Source organism: Podarcis cretensis (genome assembly GCF_951804945.1).
Source record: "Podarcis cretensis genome assembly, chromosome: 2".
Lineage (NCBI taxonomy): Eukaryota > Metazoa > Chordata > Lepidosauria > Squamata > Lacertidae > Podarcis > Podarcis cretensis.
In genome coordinates, this window is record NC_137171.1 from 16,857,358 (window position 1) to 16,881,774 (window position 24,417).

General features: G+C 44.8%; 1 protein-coding gene across 2 annotated transcripts in view; it reads right to left on the reverse strand.

Annotated features, from left to right (window-relative positions):
* The window catches only part of CA10 (carbonic anhydrase 10), a 356,678-nt gene that overhangs the window by 61,559 nt on the left and 270,702 nt on the right, over positions 1 to 24,417 (reverse strand). For both annotated transcript variants that reach the window (XM_079965645.1, XM_079965646.1), the window contains exon 5: positions 15,784 to 15,969. In XM_079965645.1, the coding sequence (XP_079821771.1) occupies positions 15,784 to 15,969 (186 nt within the window). The remainder of the gene's footprint in view (positions 1 to 15,783; positions 15,970 to 24,417) is intronic.

Consider the following 24,417-nt stretch of genomic DNA (forward strand, 5'->3'; position numbering starts at 1 on the left):
TCATCCTCCGAATAGTAAAGAACACTGCGTTCCGTAGACTGTTTGGACGCAGAGGAATGGTGGGAGGAACCATCTGGGGGAACCCCCAAGGGACGAAGGCTCAAAGCCAGGGGATTGGTGGTGGGATGGTGATGAGTGGTCAGAGGGAGAAGACTGGGAGGAGGTGTCAGAAGCTGAAGAGGTAACAGGGCTTAGTGAGCGGGGGAAGTCTATGACAGAAAGAAGTGCTGAATCAGAGGCAGAGGCAGAGGCAGGAGAGGTGGGGGTAGATATGGGCCACAGATTAGCCACCCCAGATTTAATCAGACATACACACTGATGCTTTGATGCATCAGTGACATTGCCTCTCAAACCTGAGTCATAATACGACGACACCTCAGCCCTAAATATCCACACCCACATTTATTCTGAAATAACTTGCCCCCAAGAGTGTTCCCTACCCTCTCTCCTTGCCTGCTAGGTTTGAGTGTTCAAGGTGTTTTGTGTTGGTTTCTTAACATGAGGGGGCATTCTGATCCTTGATTTTCTACCTGCAATCTGAAGCATTAACAGTCGAGCAACAAATTCTTCTTTTCTTCCTCTCTGGCAATCAGTCGTAGCCGAGTAAGATTGCCTTTCATGAACACGGTTTTAACAGTGAGTCTGTAAGTGACTGTGGAGGCCAATTCTGGATCCACATGTCCTTCCACAGTGGGGACATAGGTTTCCGGGCGGGAGTAGATCATGGTGAGGGTTTGCCAAGCATGCCTTCCTCTTAGCACGTTTCTCCTCTTAGCAACAAATACAGCAGATGAGTTTGCTGTTCATGCAGTCTGCAACTCTCTGGGTTTCTGCCCTGTAGTATTTGTTTGTTACACTTGTATCCTGACCTTCTTCCAAGGTGCTGAAGGGAGCTCTCCTTTTGCCTAATGGTTTTATCTTCACAACAACCCTTTGCAGGCAAAGAGAGATGGTAGCTGAGCTTCATGCCTGAATCAGGAAACGAACCTGGATTTTCCTGGTCCTAGTCTGGGATTCTAAACACTCTGCCACACTCCATCCCAGGAGTGCAGAACATTTTCTGGCCTGAGGGCCACATTTCTTTCTGGGGGCCACATGCCAATGGAAGGCAGAGCTAGAGGCAAAAGTGGGCGGAGCAACACATGCAAATTTCAGCTTTGTATAGCAGGCTGGTTTCTGCACATATTCTCACACCATTTTCTATCCAGGCAAGCAAGGGACATTATCAGAGTTCAATGACATATTTCAGCCAGGTGGTGCAAAGCTGAGGCAGGTTAAGGGTTTGGCTTGGGAGTGGGTGTGGCCTGAGGAGAGTTCAAAGGTCAAATGGAAAGGGTTGGAGGCCCACATTTGGCCCCTGTGCTAACTTCTCCAGCTTACCAGGTATCTTGGGATCCTATCCTTTTGACCTTCCTAGTCCTCAAAAGCGATGACAAACCTAGACAGCATCTTAAAAAGCAGAGACATCACCTTGCCAACAAAGATCCATATAGTTAAAGCTATGGTTTTCCCAGTAGTGATGTATGGAAGTGAGAGGTGGACCATAAAGAAGGCTGATCACCGAAGAATTGATGCTTTTGAATTATGGTGCTGGAGGAGACTCTTGAGAGTCCCATGGACTGCAAGAAGATCAAACCTCTCCATTCTGAAGGAAATCAGCCCTGAGTGCTCACTGGAAGGACAGATCCTGAGGCTCCAATACTCCTCATGAGAAGAGAAGACTCCCTGGAAAAGACCCTGATGTTGTGAAAGATGTAGGGCACAAGGAGAAGGGGACGGCAGAGGATGAGCTGGTTGGACAGTGTTCTCAAAGCTACCAGCATGTGTTTGACCAAACTGCAGGAGGCAGTGGAAGACAGGAGTGCCTGGCGTGCTCTGGTCCATGGGATCACAAAGAGTCGGACACAACTAAACGACTAAAGAACAACAAAGTCCTCGTACGGATTCCCCAGTTATGGCACAGAATTTGGATCTGACCGGCACATAGTTTTGAACACAGACAGTCTGATAGTGAGGCCAATCAGATTCAAAGTTCACCATCTTGTCCCTGATACTGCAACGGTTTCTTGTTATCAAAGCCTGGCTCGATCACCCTGTGGTGCACTGCCGGCACAGCAAATATTAGAACAGGCCTTGGAGGACCAATGTTAAAATAAAAATTGAAAAGTTGTAATGGTGAATTCATTAAGTTACCCCTGAATTATTGTAAAACTGAAAGCTTCTGCCTCTGGGAGTAACATCCTCTTTAATTAAAGACACGTCATCCCTTAAGCATGTAATAGCAATCCTTTAGCAACTGAAAACAATTCAGGGAAAATGCATATTTTATAAGCAACACTGGAAGTTTAGAGTTTTCAGTATCTTAATGGCCCAAAGGGAGAAAATCAGGGAACTTCTTTTTGAACGGGCGGGTGTGTGGGGGAACAGGGGGAGAGAAATATCCCTTTCTGTTTCGTGCTGGCAAAGTTTAAAATTCTGATCCCTAAAGGGAACTGGAATCTGTTATGTGACAGACTGTTCTTGCATCCCTGGAATAAACAGAACAGTAGGTAGCTGAACAAATAAATAAGGGGAACAAAACAGGAAATTACCCAATTGGGCTAATTTAATCAACACTTAAAGCAACAATACATTGAGTAGTTATAGTTCTTTTCTTAGGGGCAAACTCTGGATGATACATGCAAATGCATGTAAGAAAACTGACCGTCACTTTTGTTTTTTAACCCTTTCCACACCAATTGCATTTCTTCTCTAAATCTCTTTACCCGTCCAGCTGTCCGTCCCCCCTGCCACCTCTTGGGGGTTTCACTTGGTGAGGAAATAATTAAGGACCCCATCCCTTCTCTTTTCTCTCTTCAAAAAAGAGGCAATTCATTAAAACAAAACAAAAATGCACATGTGACCTGCATTTGGCTCTTTTAAATGCCATTCTAATAGCAACTTATAAAATGTTACTGGGCAGAGTTGTAGTTATTTGGTGAAATGCTGGAAATCTGACTACTACCTCTCACTTTAGTTTCTTAATCGAAGTAGGCTCCCTCCCCCCCCCCCCCGGATTTGTCATTTATTTTTCTACTGGAGATGCTGCCGAAGTCTAGGCTTGCAATATGAACTCCCAACAGTTCATAGTGCTGGCCTAATGCCCTTGAGTTCTTTTGTGGTTCAGAGTTTAATCTGAGCTGGAGAAGAACTCCTCCCTTCCAACCCTGCCCTCACTTACCTCACTGTGGTGATGGCTCCAGCAGACGAGGTGAAGTGGGAGTCAGCAAACTTTTTCAGGAGGTGGCCGGTCCACTGCCTCTCAGACCTTGTGGGGCGCCAGACCCACCCTCTCCTGAAAGCACCCCCTTCCTGAAAGGACGCCCCATCCGCCACTCATGCCGCTGCTGCCGCTGCCTCACCTTCGGCAATGTCGGTGTCATCCTCTGGCCTGGATGATGGAGGTAGCCTCCATGTCAATGCCGCTTCCTCCTGCTCAGCTCTTCCCACTCGGCCGCTTCCTCCCACTTGGCCACCTCTTGGTGCCACCCCTTCCTTCCCGCTGAGGCGGCTGAGCAGGACGAAGTGGACGAGCAGGAAGAGCTCAGCAGGAGGAAGCAGCGGTGGTGGTGTGGAGGCCGCATCAGCGTCACCGTCCACCCAGAGGCGTCCACGGCTTCTGCGTGGCTGCAGGAGCTTCCTGCAGCCAATTAGAAGCAGTGTCACATCGGGGAAGTCACTCCCCGTGTGGCAAGGTCTCCACACCGTGCCGGTTTAGCGTGGGGACTGACTGAGCAGGCAGCAGGGTCCACAAGGTTCGTGGGCCGGATGGGCGAGCCCGGCGGGCCACATCCGGCCCTCGGGCCTTAGTTTGCTGATCCCTGTCTTAGTCCCTTCCTCCCAACCTTCCTGGCATATGAAGCATTGCTAGAATGCCTGCATGAAGCCCTGAGAAATGTGGTTTTCCTAAGGCTTTCTGCACTTGCTGCTTCACACACTAGGGAAAAGGGGACAAGCAGTGACAGCAAGCGCAAGAGATCAAGGTCTCCTTCACCACTGGAATACCCACAAGCGAGGCATTAGGAGGAAGGAGTGAGAAGACAATATGAAGCTGCAGCCACCAGGAAATTGCTCCCATGGGGGCTCATTTAAAGTGAATTTGTAACACTCTGAGGAAAGGGGTCCCTCTATCCACTTTTTAAACTAACTGCTGGGCCCAGTCCTAATTGGGCCTGATGGAGCTTACTCATCTCTTATTTACCCTGTGTATTCTACAACCAGGAGATAAAGAAGCATGGTAATAGCAAATGCTTTGGTGGTAGCCCTCAGTGCTGCATAGAATTCTTTCACACAGAAGCCTCATCCAAGTGACATGACTCCCACTTGGAATCCTGGCCCACATAAGGCAAACTAATCTCATGGCAGGTATCCGTTACTGTAAATTTGCAAAAGGGACATGAATTGCCCCTTGTTCCCTTTATTGCAACTTAAACCAGGAAAGGATTACTAAGATAATGTGTCTGAAACTTTTGGCTAACTTAGGGAAATTCCATCGAAGTATTATGTTCTGCCTTCTTAGAATATGAATTTCATGGTGTCATGTGGAACTTCCTAGTTCCCTCAGGTTTGGGCTCGAGGGTGGTTAGGCATTGGGTAAGCCTTTGTTTAAAGGAGGGTAGGTTGTAGCTTCTGCCTGCCCCTCCTCAGAAAGGCTATCCTGTTAAAGGGATCCAGGGGTGTGGATCCTGTCTGATGCCTGGACATGGGCTAGGGCCATGCCATGACCCCAACGGGGACTCCTTGGGTGCCCCTATTTGATGTAAGTCATAGGGCACCCCTATTGGTGGTTTGCGCTTAGTTGGACTCCCCGCAGATGAGCGGGAGTCGAGATATAGCCTGGTTTCACCCAGCGCCTAAGCCAAACCAATAAAGTTGTGGCCTATTTTATCCCATAAACCTAAATAGGTTTATAAACCTAAATAGGGAGCCAGTGTGGTATAGTGGTTAAGAGCAGTGGACTCGTAATCTGGTGAACTGGGTTTGATTCCCCGCTCTTCCACATGCAGCTGCTGGGTCACCTTGGGCCAGTCACACTTCTCTGAAGTCTCTCAGCCTCACTCACCTCACAGAGTGGTTGTTGTGGGGGAGGAGGGGAAAGGAGATTGTTGGCCGCTTTGAGACTCCTTAGGGTAGTGGGATATCAAATCCAAACTCTTCTCTTCCAAATATTTGTGTCTGTGTGTTTATTATCAAAGGGAACTGCAGGCCCAGGGCCTTGGCACACCATGTATCTAAAGCTTTTGGCTAACTTAGGGACATCTAAATGCTAAGTATTATTTTCTGCCTTCTTAGAATCTGAATTTCATGGCGTCATGTGGCACTTCCTGGTCCCCTCATGACACTTGCAATGTCAAGACAGGGGCTCAGAGAAGTTTACTGCTGCTACATCACAGTGAGAAGTGACAGATAAATGTGCTGAGAATGAAAGGCAACTGACCCCACAGGTCACCTATATACAATTCTGGATCTTCTCCAGTCTGAACAATTTATTGTGAGGACTTGTTCTGGAACCACTCTGCTGAACTATACAATGAGATGCTGCACACTCCCTGATCTGGCTTTCCAACACTGTGTCACTGCCTGTTACTGAATGACAGAGGGGAAAGACAGTGGAGAGTTTGGCGTGGTGCAGGTGCAATGGCGGAACCAATCTGAAACACCTCAAACTGCACCTGTACCCTGCCAATTACAGTGGTACTTTGGGTTACAAACACTTCGGGTTACAGACTCCACTAACCCGGAAGTAGTACCTCGGGTTAAGAACTTTGCCCCAGGATGAGAACAGAAATCGCGTGGTGGTGGTGTGGCGGCAACAGCGGGAGGCCCCATTAGCTAAAGTGGTACCTCAGGTTAAGAATGGTTTCAGGTTAAGAACGGACCTCCGGAACGAATTAAGTTTGTAACCAGAGGTACCACTGTATTATTATTATTATTATTATTATTATTATTATTATTATTATTATTATTTTGCCCAATATACATTCTCTTCACAAAGCAATTTTCCCTAATATAATACATATTTCTTAATATATGCACACTTTAACCCAACACATGCATTTGTGTACACGTCACTTGGCTGCAGAGCTGCATAAAAAAATTAGAGAAAAGTGTGAATTCTGAAGAAGGGCCATGTTTCTGTTTACTTATTATTTCAGAATGTGCAAATTAGGTAGATGCATGTTTAAACATCTTCCTTCATCCCTAGCAGGCTTTGGGATAAATATCTGGCAGGCTAGTGCTCTACTAGATGTTAACAACAGGATGCTCATGCTTGGGAATATTTCCTGAAGCTTGGAAAACCTAATCATGGAATAAAAAAATTCCTTCCAGTAGCACCTTAAAGACCAACTAAGTTAGTTCTTGGTATGAGCTTTCGTGTGCATGCACATGAAAGCTCATACCAAGAACTAACTTAGTTGGTCTTTAAGGTGCTACTGGAAGGAATTTTTTTATTTTGTTTTGACTATGGCAGACCAACACGGCTACCTATCTGTAACTAATCATGGAAGACATTTGTAGGAAGAATCAAGTGAAACTTGCCTTTTCATTTTGCTACAACTGAAAGTCTGAGCCTTTCCCAGTTTCATCCGCTTTCCCATAAAATGCATGCTTAGCCCCGCAATATGAAACATAAATCTTTCCCCGAAAGGCACTCGCTTCGAATTTTTTACTTGCTATTTCAAGTGAGTAGAAATAAGGATGTCAGTGTCATGAATCCTGAATGTACGTGGCACAGAATTGATTCGTGTCCACAGGAGCTCAGATATCCTATAACTCGATTTGCATAATGAAATCTACGTCGGGAATCCAATGTTTTTTCTTCTCAACTAGCACTGTGACAAGAGCAATATTACAGGGAAGACCCTGGGCTCTACGATGACACTCATCACATAACTGTAAAACCAATGCTAATAAAGAAGATGTACAATTGCAGTCTAAAGGAAAAGGGGAAGGCAGATGAGTACTCAGTCAGTGAGGTGGTGGAGAACTACTTTTGTGCCTGAAGGGGTTCAGGAAACCCTCGATGCCACATGATGGACCCAATGACTTGAATGGAGCCAATTTCTGAAAAGGTAACAGTAAAGGGACCCCTGACCATTAGGTCCAGTCGTGACTGACTCTGGGGTTGCGGTGCTCATCTCGCTTTATTGGCCGAGGGAGCCGGCGTACAGCTTCCGGGTCATGTGGCCGGCATGACTAAGCCGCTTCTGGCGAACCAGAGCAGCACATGGAAACGCCATTTACCTTCCCGCCAGAGCGGTACCTATTTATCTACTTGCACTGTGACATGCTTTTGAACTGCTAAGTTGGCAGGAGCAGGGACTGAGCAATGGGAGCTCACCCCGTTGCGGAGATTCGAACTGCTGACCTTCTGATTGGCAAGTCGTAGGCTCTGTGGTTTAACCCACAGCGCCACCCATGTTCCTTTTAATTTCTGAAAAGGGCACGCCAAAATGTGAGCCCTGCTGCCTCAGATGATCAAAACCCATGTGAGGACCCATCCTCAAAATACCTTGCAAATGCAAGCATACCTCTCTCCATGGGATGCGGGTGGCACTGTGGTCTAAACCACTGAGCCTCTTGGGCTTGCTGATCAGAAGGTCGGAGGTTCGAATCCCCATGACAGAGTGAGCTCCCGTTGCTCTGTCCCAGCTCCTGCCAACCTAGCAGTTCGAAAGCATGCCAGCGGAAGTAGATAAATAGGTACCACTGCGGCAGGAAGGTAAATGCTCTGTCCAGGGGTACTTTACCTTTTTTTAAAAAACTTTTTCTTCTCTCCACTGTTGGTTATCCTGCCCCCACCACCCAACTTTACAGGGCGAGGGGGAAAAAAAAGAAAAAGCTTACTACAGTGGTACCTCAGGTTAAGAACTTAATTCGTTCTGGAGGAATGTTCTTAACCTGAAACTGTTCTTTAACCTGAAGCACCACTTTGGCTAATGGGGCCTCCTGCTGCCGCTGCGCCGCTGGAGCACGATTTCTGTTCTCACCCTGAAGCAAAGTTCTTAACCCGAGGTAATATTTCTGGGTCAGCGGAGTCTGTAACCTGAAGCATCTATAACCTGAAGCATATGTCACCCGAGGTACCACTGTATTGTGAAAGAAGGGAAAGCAGTGGGAAGGAGTCCAGTGGGCAAATGGGGTGATGACAAGGAACCCTAACCACACTGTGGATTACACAATTCGAAATGAGAGTTCTGAGCGTCCTTCAGACCAAAACAGCCCCCCCCATTTGCCAATCCCTTTGCTGGTGGTAAATTGGGAGGCAGTTGTTTCAGGGGCTCTGATTCCATACCCTCCCCCATGTTGCAGGGGAGGGGCTTGGGTGCAAGTGTCTAAACAAGGATTATATCAGTAGGTCACGGAGATTTGTAAATAGAGGTGCATTTGTCTTTTAAGCTGATATTACGAAACTCAGTCCTACAGCTCGGTCTAACAAGGAAGTACGAAGAGCAACAGTTACAGTGTCCAACAGTCTGCTCTAACCAGTGATATTTTGGTTGGCATTTTGAAACTGCTATCACTTTCCATTCTCCTAGACTTTGGGCTGGTTCATTAACTGCGGTTTGTTCCACCCATTTTTAACCTTCTAAAACTGACGGGTCGTTGTTCTGTCCCTGCACACTTTACATATATATTCGCACTTGAAATAACTGACAATAACTCTTAATGGAAGATAAAAATCAAGTAAATTGAGTTCAACACAGTAATTAGTTCATATTTGCATCTGCAGCCTTTTTTTAATTACCTGTCAACAGATTAACAATTAAAGTTGTATAATATGGAGATTGGCTTTGTTTTAGACAAAGGAGTTTATAGAGATGTCAAGGCAAAGATTCTGCAGAAACTAGTCTGCTGTTGCTTGCACACGTCTTCTTCTTCTTCTTCTTCTTCTTCTTCTTCTTCTTCTTCTTCTTCTTCTTCTTCTTCTTCTTCTTCTAAACCTATGTTGCTCCCTACACTGGAAACAGCTGCCCCATCCCATTTTCCCCCCTCCTCTCTTTCAAATCCTTCCTCCGAACCCATGAGTGGAGTATTTGCAGGAACAAGCTTCCATTCTTTACCAGATTCTGCATTTGTCCATTGCTGACTCCAGCTTGTTAATTTGGGCAGATTCAGAGCTGAATGCTCTCTAAAGTCAAGTCCTTCTAAGATGAATGTATACAAAATGGATTCGGGTTTTTCATTTATATAAAAGATTCCCATAATTGAGGACTGCTTTATGAACTGAGATATCCTCTACACAAGTAATTTTCTCAAGCAATCAAATACTTCAGATATCTTTTCCCAAGATCATATTCATTCACCTTTTCTCTCTTTGAATTTTTTCATCTTGTAGATTCAAAAGATGGGTGCACAGGAAGCAGTTTGTTAGCACTGCAACAGAGATGAATGCTCTTATCTCACAGATACATATTCCATTTGGTCACCCAACTACTCTGCTTAAGCAAGGATACTTTCAGGGGCAAAAGAAGAGGCTGATCGACAGGTAAACTAGCATGATTTCAAATGTTCAATTAAGGTTAACTCAGTTCACTGTGCTTATAAATTAATTCACTTGCTAATTTATATAAATGTCTTCAAATGTAGCTATCTACTACATTTATTGTGCAACCCCAGGAGTGTCCATTCAGAAGTAAGTCCCACAGAGCACCATGGGGCTTATTCCATGTGAGTGTGTACAGCATTGCAGTCTTAAATGCATTGTACATGAATAGATGTTTGTTGTTGTTTAGTTGTTTAGTCGTGTCCAACTCTTCGTGACCCCATGGACCAGAGCACGCCAGGCACTCCTGTCTTCCACTGCCTCCCGCAGTTTGCTCAAACTCATGCTGGTAGCTTCGAGAACACTGTCCAACCATCTCGTCCTCTGTCGTCCCCTTCTCCTTCTGCCCTACATCTTTCACAACATCAGGGTCTCTTCTCATGAGGTGGCCAAAGTATTGGAGCCTCAGCTTCACGATCTGTCCTTCCAGTGAGCACTCAGGGCTGATTTCCTTCAGAATGGATAGGTTTGATCTTCTTGCAGTCCATGGGACTCTCAAGAGTCTCCTCCAGCACCATAATTCAAAAGCATCCATTCTTCGATGATCAGCTTTCTTTATGGTCCAGCTCTCACTTCCATGCATCACTACTGGGAAAACCATAGCTTTAACTATACGGACCTTTGTTGGCAAGGTGATGTCTCTGCTTTTTAAGATGCTGTCTAGGTTTGTCATTGCTTTTCTCCCAAGAAGCAGGTGTCTTTTAATTTCATGGCTGCTGTCACCATCTGCAGTGATCATGGAGCCCAAGAAAGTAAAATCTCTCACTGCCTCCATTTCTTCCCCTTCTATTTGCCAGGAGATGATGGGCCCAGTGGCCATGATCACAGATGTATGTAAATGGATGCTAATTTAAGCTCGCCTATTGCCTGATGCTGAAGTTACAGTCAACATGAAAGCCATGGATGGGAATCAGCTAGCCAAGAAATGGATTTCCTGCAATTCACAATCAATCTATGCTGATGGAGCACAAGAACCTCCATGGTCCACCTTGGTTAGCATGTTGACTAGGACTCTTAGACTTTGGGTCAGTCCTGATCCTGTGTCAAGGAGCTGTCAAGGAGCCAGGTCATCCACAGGCACACACACAGAAGGCATGGAATACAATTAGTTTTGTTTTGTTTTTTAGCAGAAATAAAAAACACAGCAATGTCCCCTGGTTAGTCTTAACTCAACGGAGGCATTGCTGAAACTAAGCTCTAGGTATGCCCTCTGGACCTGTCTGGTGCACTGCTCAGCAACGTGCAGCCCTTCTGGGGCAAGGGGTAAGAGGGGAAGGAGAGTCAGCAGGACTGAGACTGTCTGCATGCATGCTGTGACTCACAGCTTCTAATCCTGTCCTGGATGACCCTCCTTCTCCTGACCCCCCTTGATCATTCAAGTCTCCTGCTTCTTTTGGCTCCCAGCTCTTCCCTTCTGCTGATTACTCCTCAGTGTCCCATCACCAGGCTCCGGGCCCTAAGACGTCATCTTCAGAGCCCTCCCTGGGGGCCTCGTGGGCTGGTGGCTCCCAGTTCTCCTCCTTATCCAACCAGGCCCTGATATCCTCTCCAATGGTTGTGTGTGCATCTTAAACACATGGTGAACATCATGCCCTGCTACTGCAGAGTTTGAAGACCAGATGCCAGGATGAATGAGAAGGTAGGATAGGGATGCCGGCAAAATGGTTTGGTTGGCCATTGCTTGTATCTGTTATTTGATGCATTTGAGCCATACATTTAATACATACAGCACCATCTTGGAAGCACCACTGCAACCACCAAAGCAGTAGATATAAGAGACAGATTTAAAGGTTAACACATTTTGGACAGCTTTACTGTCCCATAAAGTCATCTATTATTATTTTTTTGGCCATCCTTCATTTGCTTCCTAAAATATCACAGCTACCTCTTGATTTGCATTATATCTCTCTAGCTATTTAATACATTGCCATGTTGACTTACATTGCTGAATTTGAACATTCATTTGTAGTCCACAGAGGTTTTGCTATACTGCCCTTACTTTAGGCATATGTTCCCTCTTCTGGCTCTTTCCTCCAAGGCTCAATTTTCTATGTTAATAAGCTTATCTTTGAGCTCAAATACTTAAGACTGACCTGTGTCATTTCCCATTGAAAAGCTCCAGAATGTAATGCAGATAGCCTGTGGCAAATTGCAGTTCTGAAATTCAGCAGGAAGAATGCTGAAATCCATTCAACGCCCCCCTTCCAAATGCAAGGCATCAATTGTAGGATGGGAAAAACAAACTCCAAGAGTTTATGATATAGTTTCCCTCTTGGTTACAGTACTTAGTGTTAACTACAGTGTTGAATTCTGGGTAGCTAGAAGCCTATCTCTTAAGCACTTAAAAACAAGCAGGAATTTACCCACAATTAAGAGGGCATTAATTAGGATTTTCCCCCCAGACCAATGTTGTGGTTGAATTAATTGTGACCCCCCCTCACCTCCCTGAGAGGATGACTTCTTTTATTCATACTCAGCAATATATTCCTGGCAAAGTACACCAGGCTTTTAACCCAGGAGCGGGTGGTATTTGAATATGCAACACAGACTTAAAGCACCTGAGTCCCCATCTCTCCTTTAAAAAGATGAATGCTAAATTCAGCAAATATATTCACTGAGTTGTATCCGTCAAACACATCCCCCCTCTCCCCCTCCATTTGTTTTAGCCCTCCCTCCACCGAGCAGATCAGGGCATGGGGGGGGTGTTGGGTGCATGGGGAGAGCAAGCCCGTTGTGCAACCACAAGTCCTTGCAGTAATGGTAGGGCTTTTTTTGGGGGGGGGGTTCAACCATAGTGTGTGAAATCAGCGCATGGGTGTCAGAAGTTCGAGTTGTACGTAATTTCATGAAAATACTGTTTCTTGACTCTGTCAGGCAGTCCCCTACTTTTGGAAAACAAAGACAATGATTGCCATCCATTTTAATGACACAATTTGACAAGGCTGCAATTAATCTACTGCTCTTTACATATCTGCTGTTCTGCGATGCCAATGAAAACGGCAGGCGTTAATTGACTTATCACTACTTGGTGATAGATGGCATAGGCTGCAGAGCGGCTATTCATCTTCAGCAGAATAAACACCTGCATTGCTAGAACCTTTTGGTGCGTCAGAAAGAATAACAACAGGATATTGAAAGAGCCTTTTGTACATATTTGTAAGAGGATGTATGTCTCTTATTACCATATTTGTTTGTGCTCTCAGGCACATCCCATTGGGAAACGGCTCATGATCATATACTAGGGTTAGCAGACCTTAAACCAGGAACTGACTGCTTTATATTTTTTGCTGAGGAACTTCCTGCTCACCAAAGCATTCCCTGACCACTGATATCGGCTGAGGTATTTTGCTGGTCACTGTGGGGGTTCAGGAAACTGGAATACTGCATTTTTAAAATATTGTTTTATGCTGTTTATGATCCATTGCATTCCTCTGAACCCTTCTTTGAAATTCTTCTAGATCATGGTATATGAATGAATGAGTGAATGAACAAATACATCCCTGGCTTCTCCTGATGCATGAAACCAACATCCTAAAAGCATTAGAAACAGGCTTCGGTCTCTCATCTAAATGATACATTTGACCTTACCCACTGATTTCTACTAGTTCCTGATGACTCCTGCCCTGGCTGTAAAATCTCATAAAGATCTCCACCTTCCTGCTTATTGGAACCATCTTGATTGTCTCAGCAGACTTCCCCCTCCAAGGTCATCTGACTCACTGCTTCTTCTCTGGACTCAATCCACTAAAGTCCATATTGAGTTTGGGACTTGACCACTGCCCTGAACTGCCCCATGTGGCGATCACACAGAGTCCCCGGACGTTTCACCGTCTATTGATCCCTGTGCCACCACTTTATTTCTCGCTGCCACCACCCAGGCCCTACCTGGTACAAAACTGAGTCCAGTCAGGGTTAAATGGGAACATAAACTTCTGTTTATTTATTGCAGATTAACAAGCATGTCGTTTCATAAATGGCATCGGTCAGTTACAATCATGGGGTGCCTATCCAGACCTATAACTCCCGCTACCTGCTCTCACTCACTAAATCACCTCTCAGATATTGACTTGTCTTCCTAGCCCCTAACTGTTCCTGACGCAGCTTATTTCACTACACTAACTCAACCTACCCACAGACTTTATCCCAACTCACTCCCACTCCAACCAACCACCCAACTCCCAAAGAACTCTCCCTTCGCCCCTCCCAGAGCTGGTTTTATAGTCCCTCTGACTCCACCTCTGGGTAACCTGTTTAACTATTTCACCTCCAGCACTCTCATATGTTAACGTCACACTCCACTAAGCAGCAATGCTACTGTTGTTGGGAGGGCAGCACCACATCCCTCTGTTGACTATGCCTGATGCATGCTCCTCCAATCCCTCTGAGGACAGATCTTCCAGCATTATGATAGGCCTGTTTGACTTAATGGCTGGCTGGACTTCTGTTCTAGCATGGCCTTCCATCTGATGGTTTCCTGGGTCCCATACTAAATATGGGCAGGTGCCAGCCTCCTCTCCTGATGCTCATTGGGTTGGACCGGATTCCTGACAAGACTGCTCAGAGCTCTGATGCAGACTGAAAGCTTCACTGAAACAAGTAAGATAAGCATACAAATCCCACTCATTTCTCTGAGGCAAGAGATTATCTTGATTGATTTCATTACGGGTCCTTCTTTGCTTGAAGAACAAACAAACAAAAACCACCCTGAGAGTCTATGGATAGACCTATTAAAACGCCTAGAAACGACTGTGTTTCCCGCTGTAAAATGGTAAGACCTCTGAAATTAGAAAGGCACTTGACTCTACAGCAGTGACTCTTTGCCTTCCACCCCAGTGTCCTGTCTTTAGTCTTCCACATCAACATGTCTGCTCAGGAATGCTCTGCTGTGTCCTGCAGAGGAATCTTGAGTATATTCAAGGGCACAGCTGAAGCCTATTGGGTGCATTCTCAACTAACACTGGGTGATGGGGAGAACCAGTAGCTGTGGATTGCAGAGAGTTGGGGCAGAGGAAGGGGGATTGGTGAAGGCAGTCCACCCTGGGTGTCATCACTGAGGGGGGTGACATTCAACTCACTGCCGGTTACCCGAGCCATCGGGGGAAGGGGCGGAGCTGCGCCGCTTTGCCGGCGGCCTTCCCCCCTTCCCTCTTTGTTTTGACAGCTCAGGGGAGGCTTGGGAGTCGTGGGCAGGTGGCATGCCATTGCCCCCCGTTCCCAGGCTGCTTCCTGGGGAGGGGGGAAGAAGAAGAAGAAGAATAGTTTGGATTTGATATCCTGCTTTATCACTACCCGAAGGAGTCTCAAAGCAGCTAACATTCTCCTTTCCCTTCCTCCCCCACAACAAACACTCTGTGAGGTGAGTGGGGCTGAGAGATTTCAGAGAAGTGTGACTGGCCCAAGGTCACCCAGCAGCTGCATGTGGAAGAGCAGGGAAGCGAACCTGGTTCACCAGATTACGAGTCCACCACTCTTAACCACTATACCACACTGGAAGCCTCCCTCGAGCTGTCAAAAGGAAGAGGGAAGGGAGGGAGGCTGCTGGCAAAACAGCATGGCTCCCTCCTCCCCGCCCAGGAAGCAGCCCGCCATGGGTGGCTCGCTCCACCCCCAATGGGTGGCTTGCTCTGCCGCCATGGGCAGCTTGCCCCTGAGACATTCGCTCCGCCCCATGGCCCCTGCCCCTGGGTGCACAGCATATGTGCCGCTCCGGGTGCCGGAGCAGGTAACTCTGCTTCTGTAGAGAGATATTGGTTGTGGTTGGCAAGCTGTCTTGCTGGGGAGTTGGCCCACCACACCCCCATTGCTGATCTTCTCTTTGAGTAACCCCTGATAAGCTTCCAGGGAACACAGTTTTAAAGCAACAGGCCCGCCTCTGTACACCCTTTAACTATTTCTTTCCATGGTTTTGAGATGCAACAAGGACATCCTTGTCACCAGGGGCAAAGCGACGGATTCCAGAAAGAAAACTAAGCAAACTGCATTAAAAATAGAACAATAAGCAAGTGTAGCTAAATGTGCATAGAGTATTCTAGTTGCAGAATTTCTATGTTCTCGTTACATAACTGATGTTTTTTGTATTTCGCAAAGTGTAGAAATCCTGTGCTGAGGACAGAAACATGAGCAAGTCAGCTCTCCAGGGATCTTAAAAAAATAAATAAAATAAAATTCTCTGCAGAGCTTAAAGCATATTGACATACCTCTCCAGAGAAAGCTTGTCCATTCAGAAGGTGTTCTGATCCCTGACTGTCTTCGCTTCCAAAGTGTAACCGGATCTCTTCCAATCGGTGGCTGTATGTCATGGGTCCTCCAGAGATGTTGACCAAATGTTCTTTGTCCAGTCGCAGAGAAACATGCCTCCCTGTGTTATACATTGTCCCACTGACCTAAACAAAATGGAAGTGGGGAAGAAAAAGCATGAACTTTGCAAGTCTTGGCTTGCTTCGAGGTTGAAATTTATTTAGTTTTGGTTTTTGTTTGTTTTTACTTTTAACTGTCTCCTGTTGATCTAGATTTTTTTTTTAAAAAAAGGCTGTGAGGAAATTCACAAACCCATAAGGGCTTCATTTCCCTGCTTTGAGCATTACATTATATATTGAATTATTTTAATAAGTATACATATTTCATGCAAAATATGTAAGATATATACACACACTTTAGCCGGAAGTGTGTGAGGAACACAATAAATGCGATTAGTGTGCTTCTAAATAAGTAGGAGTTTGAAAGTATCCTTTATACGAGACTTGAATAATGACTTCATTACCGGATTTTGGGCCCGAGAAAGGGGAATATTTCATTGGAAGGATTAATTATTTACATTGCATTTAAACATATCAAAGATTCAACTCATTTATTCTCACTGAAAAATTTATAAAAAAACAATTGGCTAAAAGCAGAGTAGACTAGCTTTGCAAATATACAGATTCAAAAACATGTGGTAACCTTACATCCTCCTTGCCATCGCTGAGGGCAACACTTCTGTCCCTAGAAGTCAGTTGCTAGTGGGCGGGCAAAGTCACTACACTAACTTCCTGGAAGTACACTAGCTTTCCAGGAGTGGGAGGGAGATCACTATGGTGAAAACGCATTGTTGCGGCCAGTGCATTTTCTGCCTTGTCCCTTTTTACCCTCCCAGTAAGCAAGAGTGACCCATCTGACTGGAAGCTACTGTAGTAGCTGGGCTCCTTCTGGCAAGCCACACCTATCTGTTCCACAACAGTTGCTACAACATGGATAGTTCACATCTCTTCCTCCGACTCATCTAATTCAGAGACAAATCTCTACTAACTATTACAATCCCCATCTTGGTTGGAAGTTCTGCATTTAAAGGAAATAGTCAGCAATGTCTAGGCAACACTATGACCATGTACATATGCAATAGACAATTTTTTTATAGAATTCCTTCAAACCATAACAAGTCCAAAATGAAATCTTTAGTCTCAAAGTCTCTGAAAATCTTTAAATGACTACATGAGCACTGTTCCACAGCACTTGATATTTTCATTTACATATATTCATTCGAAATAAGATGGGTTTATGAAGCAATTCTATATCTTCCCACCACACTGACAAAGAATTCTATGAAACAGTAGTCAATATCCAGAATCACTGTTCAGTGTTGGACAGTATTGGTTGAATACACAAAGCTTCACCTTCATCTTGTCTTTCATCATACAAAGTCTAGTGCCTCGCTTCATTTAAAGATTTTCAGAGACTTTGAGACGAAAGATTTCATTTTGGACTTGTTATGGTTTGAAAGAATTCTATAAAAGATTGTCTATTGCATATGTACATGGTCATAGTGTTGCCTGGGCATTGCTGACGTTCTCTTTGCAACACAGGGGTTTGTTTGTTTACTTATTTAAAGAAAATATGCCAGTTCCTTTCTTCATGTTTCTGTTTGTGGTTCATAGCCACTGGGTTTCACTGTCGGATCACTGACACCTGGGCATTTTGCACTATATTATTTCCATCCATTCACTATTACATTTATATCACACCGTTCCTCCAAAGAACCCCAGGTTCTCTTCCACCTCCCAGTTCCATCCTCGCAACAACCACGTGAGACAGGTGAGGCTGAGAGTGTATTGCTCAGAGAGTTACATAGCAGTGAGGGATTTGAATCCTAGTCTCCCAGGTCCCAATCGGACACCCCAACTGCTCCGACAGACTGAGAATTATGTTCACACCCGGATAATATTAGCAGAGCAGGGAAGAAACACAATTTCCTGCCTTTCACAAGCTTCAGTTACAAAACACAATGGTAGCAGTGGGAGGCTAAAGTAACAAACAGTGTGGAGTGTCATGATCGAGACCACCAGTGCATAAATAGATTTATTGTTCAGCTATGAGGAAAACCAATGCATTTTTAAAAATAAAATAAAAAGATGCATGTTTTTACTGATGCCACTGTAAAGGCAAAGAAGGACAATCTGCCCTTCCCATCACCTTGCTCAAGCTTCACTGGGATGAATGGGGCCTGCCAAAGAAGACAACAGTACTCCTAAAATTGAAATGACTGCTCCAGGAAGTCATCCTCCCTTGGGCCTCAAATTCAGCTTATTGTGATTTCTTGCTGGCTACCTGAAAAAGTTGATGGTAGGAAGAGCACAAAAACTAAAAACTCACCGATCCACTCTACATCTACGTTATTTTTGGAAGAACTCGCTGACATTAGTCCCTTCCTTTATGGAAATATAAAATTTTGCAGAAGATCTTTTATGACCCATCCCGTCCCTGCTGATTTCCCAGTCAATAAAACCAGGGTGTTGCCAGTATGTTTGTTTGCTGACAATCAGACCAAAGACTCTGAGACTGAAAGGAAAAAATGAAATTGCATCTAAAGAGTATAATAAAAACAGTGCTCCTGTATAGCACCCATTCATGCCACTAAGAAGCATGCTGGAGACTTTTCTTCCTAGTGCATTGTACAATTCCTTCTTGCTCGAGTTCAAGGTAACAATCATTTTTCTTCTCAGCAGTTGTTAGGAAAATAAAAATAATAAATCACCAGGCTGGATACAAATCGTACATTTAAATTATGCTAATTTGTATTAAATAGCGGGAACTATAGCATGGTATGCTTTGTTGAGCTTTAATTTGAAAGGAGTGTCTTGACAATTACATATGATACTCTATAGTTAGTACATCATGCACCATAATCATTAACCGTGCCGCTGTGTCATTTTACCCGTAATAGCAATTACTGTGCTCAAAGGTCTTGTTCTGTTGTTGCTCATTCCCTTGTAAGAAAAAAAAGTTGCATTATAGAGATGCTGTGATAGAAGTTAAGGTTGGCCATCCAGAGTTCTGCATCATCATATCGACACAGGTACTTTACATCCTGTTTCTAATTTCAAAGGAAGAGTGTGAATAGTTTCTATTTGTCACATAAAGTCATTTATTAATGCTTGGGGGGGGGGAGCCCCACAAGTCGCGGAGCTTTGTGTTTGCCCTCTAGTTTATTACCTTGATATTTGTATGTGTAGTAAACAAATATCAGATTTGCTTTAATATTTCAATGAGGGCTTGCTTCACTGAATCCGAGCTCTAAAACGCTGAGCAACTGAGCACCCCTCATTGGTTGAAAAGGCAGTTTGCTATTCTGAAACGGCACATTGCTAAATGTTTAATTCACTTTTGAATGCTCTTGAAATATATTCAAAAACCCATTACTTACTCTGCTGGGTGCAAAACTTAAATTAGGCTACCCTTGCTTTCTTTTTTAAAAAATGGTTCAATCGGAGTACTAACACAAACCTAATATCTCTCTGTGGATTATAAGGGAGAGCTTGCAACATACACAAAAGAGAGCTTGCAACATACACATACTCTGTTGACCAGCTACACTCTGGGGCAATTTAGGAAGTATTCCTAAGACATCCAGGCAGCGATCTGCATCAGTAATCTTTTCCACTTGCCCCATGGAAACTTGCTTTTGCCTGATCAGTCTGCTTGGCTTGCTAGCCTGTTCTAGAGAGCTACAACTCTGTTCGAGTGACTGCTGATCTCAGTTTGCTTCGCTAGAGTCCCTGGAACATCATGCTGCAAGGACTGACAGGTGTGTCCCATAAGTTTCAGTTTACATGGGTTTTCTCTGAACTTTGTTCCTGGGACAAAGTTCTCAGCACCAGCTGTAGGTTCTGGAGGGCCCTTGAGCAAGATGAGCTCAGTGGGTTCCACTCCCTGAACTGCCCTTCCTGATGCAGGAGGTATGGAAAGATAGACCTGGGTGTGTCATCCACATGGTGAAGACACCTCACCCCAAAACTCCTGATCACATCTCCCAGTGGCTTCATACAGATGTTAAGCAGTACTGATGGGAGGCAGGACAGAATGGACTTGTGCAAAATTTAACAGGTTAATTCTCATGGTGCCAGGAAATAGCTGTCCCTATCTGCTACTATCTGAAAGTAGGAATGGAACCATCATGAGACAGTGGTGCCACCCTACGTCTTGGAGTCAGCCCAGGAGACTACTGTGTCAATGGCATCAACAGCAACAGAAGTCAAGGAGAATGAGCAAAGTTGCCCTCCTGCTATCTCTTTAACAACAAATGTCATCAATCATGGCAACCAAGGCAGTTTTTGTACCATGAAAGCACAGTGAGATCAGTCCAAATGCTCAGTTTCCTCCAAGCATGCTTAAAAATGGACTGCAACTGCAAGGATAGAGCAGCATTCTTCAACTTGGTGCCCCCCAGATGTTTTCGATTATAGCTCCCATCAGCTTCAGCCAACATGGGCAATAGTCAGGGATGATGGAAACTTTAGCCCACCATCTTCTACTAAGTTGGAAAAAGCTAGTGTACCAGTTTCCATTGTGGTCCAGCCTTGACCAATTTGCTCCCCTTCTTTTGACTGCCAAGGCAGCTGCCACTAACTTGTAGGCTTCAAACAGTACATATGCAGTTGAACTGGAGGGTGAGCCTGGCAACAGCCTCAAAATTATAAGTACCCATTGAGGAAGATGGAAAGTACATATATAAAGTACCATTAACATAGCATTTTCATTGGCCATGGTAAGCCTTCATAAGGTTGACTTAGGCTGCAAAATATATTATGTAACACAATGAAGCAGACACTGATATTACATTGAGGTCTATTTTAGCGTAGGATGATTTCTGGGCAAAGGCCTAGAGTAGCCTTTCCCAGCCTTGGATCCCCAGATGTTGTTGTCCCGTTGTCCCTGACCATTGGCCTTGCTGGCAGGGATGATGGGAGTTGGAGTCCAGTAATATCTGGGACCATCACCTCCTGGCAAATAGAAGGGGAAGAAATGGAGGCAGTGAGAGATTTTACTTTCTTGGGCTCCATGATCACTGCAGATGGTGACAGCAGCCATGAAATTAAAAGACGCCTGCTTCTTGGGAGAAAAGCAATGACAAACCTAGACAGCATCTTAAAAAGCAGAGACATCACCTTGCCAACAAAGGTCCGTATAGTTAAAGCTATGGTTTTCCCAGTAGTGATGCATGGAAGTGAGAGCTGGACCATAAAGAAAGCTGATCGTCGAAGAATGGATGCTTTTGAATTATGGTGCTGGAGGAGACTCTTGAGAGTCCCATGGACTGCAAGAAGATCAAACCTATCCATTCTGAAGGAAATCAGCCCTGAGTGCTCACTGGAAGAACAGATCGTGAAGCTGAGGCTCCAATACTTTGGCCACCTCATGAGAAGAGAAGACTCCCTGGAAAAGACCCTGATGTTGGGAAAGATGGAGGGCACAAGGAGAAGGGGACGACAGAGGACGAGATGGTTGGATAGTGTTCTTGAAGCTACCAGCATGAGTTTGAGCAAACTGCGGGAGGCAGTGGAAGACAGAAGTGCCTGGTGTGCTCTGGTCCATGGGGTCATGAAGAGTCAGACACGACTAAACAACAACAACAATATCTGGGAACTCAAGGTTGCAAAAAGCTGGCCAACAGTAAATCATGTGGGGTTTTAAATCATACAGGGAGTGTCCACAAGTAGAGAAGCTTGCTCTTCTACTCATGGAGGACTGTAAAGACAGGAGAAGTGATGTGCTGGACTTAGCCTACCAGTGTCCCCCACCCTGAAATGAACACCTGAATAGAACTTCTAAATATTCTTAAAACATTGACTCCCAAGCTATATTTTTTAGGTCTTGAGCCTCCAATCACCAGCCATACATGGAAATCCACCTGATACAACCGCCTGTTCGGATTCTTGTTGAGTTTTATTCAGCATTCCGTGTTGCTCAAACACGTCTCTAACACAAATGTCAAGGTCTACCACTGCTGTGCATACAATAGAGTTCTTCATTCACAATAACATCCTTTGTCTACGGATAAAAATTGTGCAGGGAACAAACTAGGGTACAAAATAAATCTGCGTCCTTTAGAAGGCTAAGCTCTTTCTGCATTTCAAGACACAGAACATGGCTCTCAAGGCAGTGGCATGACAAAAGGGAACAAATACAGGACAAATGCAGGTTGTGCAATCTGCATGGCATGGATTATGCTTTTGGCTCAGGATAAAAAGGTACTTGCTTTTTTGTGTGTGCCCAACTTGGTGCATTTCCAGTTTCAGCCAACCAGAGAGCACAGGGAGCTGCCAAATGGATGTACCCCAATTTTCAGTATGAAGAACCTTTCTCTTCCCCTCCAATGTACACCTGTGTTCTTTCAGAAGATGACACACATACCATCATTGATGTACTGCCACTATCTCTTATGCAATGGCCAATGCAGTTGGTTGAGTGACTGTTAAGAACATCCTGTGGCATGGGCATGTTGTGTAGCGCTGACTAAAGTTGTGGCCTTTTCATCTGACTGGAGTAAAAAAAGGATCCCTGGATGGTTAAGTCCAGTCAAAGGCGACTATGGGCTGAGGGAGCCAGTGTTTGTCTGCAGACAGCTTTCTGGGTCATGTGATCAGCATGACTAAACTGCTTCTGGTGCAACGGGAAACCGTGATGGAAACCAGACCACACAGAAACACTGTTTACCTTCCCACCAAAGTGGTACCTATTTATCTATTTACACTGGTGTGCTTTCGAACTGCTAGGTTGGCAGGAGCTGGGACAGAGCAACGGGAGCTCACCCCATTGTGCGGATTCGAACTGCCAACTTTCTGATCAGCAAGCCCAGTAGGCTCAGTGGTTTAGACCACAGTGCCACCCATGCCCCATCTGGAGTAGTACAGTATCAGCAGAAGTATAGGTAATCCAGTACACTTATGCTGCTGCTGAGCCACACAATGCTCCTATTGTGACTCTCTTATGCTCTGTTTCTTATTAAAAGAAAACAAAAGCGTGGCATGGCCAAATTGGAAAGGTGGAAAAACGCTCAACATCTGAAATCACTTGATGTGCAGAACTGCTTATTCAAGTTGGCATCTGTCATGACCACGTATGCAGTGCTGAGCTTGTTTTTATTGACATGGCACGAAGTAGCCAAGTTAATCATAACCCAAGCTATGAAATGTTGGATTTCAAATGTAAGTTTAGAGAGGATTTGGAGAACCTAGCTCCTCAAATGGCTCTGTCAGCCTTGGTGAAATAATCTGAGGACTAGGCAAAAGTGATAAATATATGTATTACTCTTCATTGGATAATGTCATAAGCGATTATAATTTTGGAGGGAAAATCCTGAGAAGAGGAAGGCAAGACCTGAAATGACTGGAGAAAAGTGCACAACATTTTATTTTATTTTTTAAAAAAGGATTCCAGGCAAGCAATCTTCCTGCTAATAAAAACTGCATCCTGAAAGCATCTGGTTGGGAACAGAGCAATAACGTCCACCAGTGCTTTTTTTCTACTCTCAGTTTGACTCAAGAAAATCACCATTTTATAGTTCAAATCGGGAAAAATAAATACAGTAAATGGACAAAAGTACATGCATTACACTGGGAAAAGAAATGAAGCTGCTATCGGAGGTGGGAACAACGAAACTGACCAATCACCATGCTGGATTCATAGAATCATAGAGTTGGAAGAGACCACAAGGGCCATCGAGTCCAACCCCCTGCCAAGCAGGAAACACCATCAGAGCACTCCTGACATATGGTTGTCAAGCCTCTGCTTAAAGACCTCCAAAGAAGGAGACTCCACCACACTCCTTGGCAGCAAATTCCACTGTCGAACAGCTCTTACTGTCAGGAAGTTCTTCCTAATGTTTAGGTGGAATCTTCTTTCTTGTAGTTTGGAGCCATTGCTCCGTGTCCGCTTCTCTGGAGCAGCAGAAAACAACTTTTCTCCCTCCTCTATGTGACATCCTTTTATATATTTGAACATGGCTATCACATCACCCCTTAACCTCCTCTTCTCCAGGCTAAACATGCCCAACTCCTACTTCACAAATTAAACACTCGCTTCCGCCTGAGACTCAGGAAACACCATGACAGGAAATGAGGCTGCCATTGGGGGTAGCAACGGAACTGACGATTCACCATGCTAGGGAAGAAACTATTTTTTAAAAAATTGCTAGTTTATTCTCTCGTTAGATTCACAAAATGTTTAGGCATATGCGTCTCCCTGCACCCCCCCCCGAAAAAAGCACGGTTATCCACACTGGAGCATGTGGGGCATGCCTGTTCACTCAGAATGATGAAGTGAGTTCATCAGGCATACATCTGATGTATGTGGAATGTGTTGTGGTGAACAGATGTAGACCTGCAACATCTCATGTACAGCATTTTCAGTTCTCTGACAGTTATAATTCCTTAGGAAACTGTTCATTTAAGAACACAACACAACACAACACAACACAACACAACGTAACATAAAAACATAAGAGGAGTCTGTTGGATCAGGCAATCTAGACCAGCATCTTGTGCCCACGGTGGCCAAGCCCATGGGAGCCCCAAAGAAGG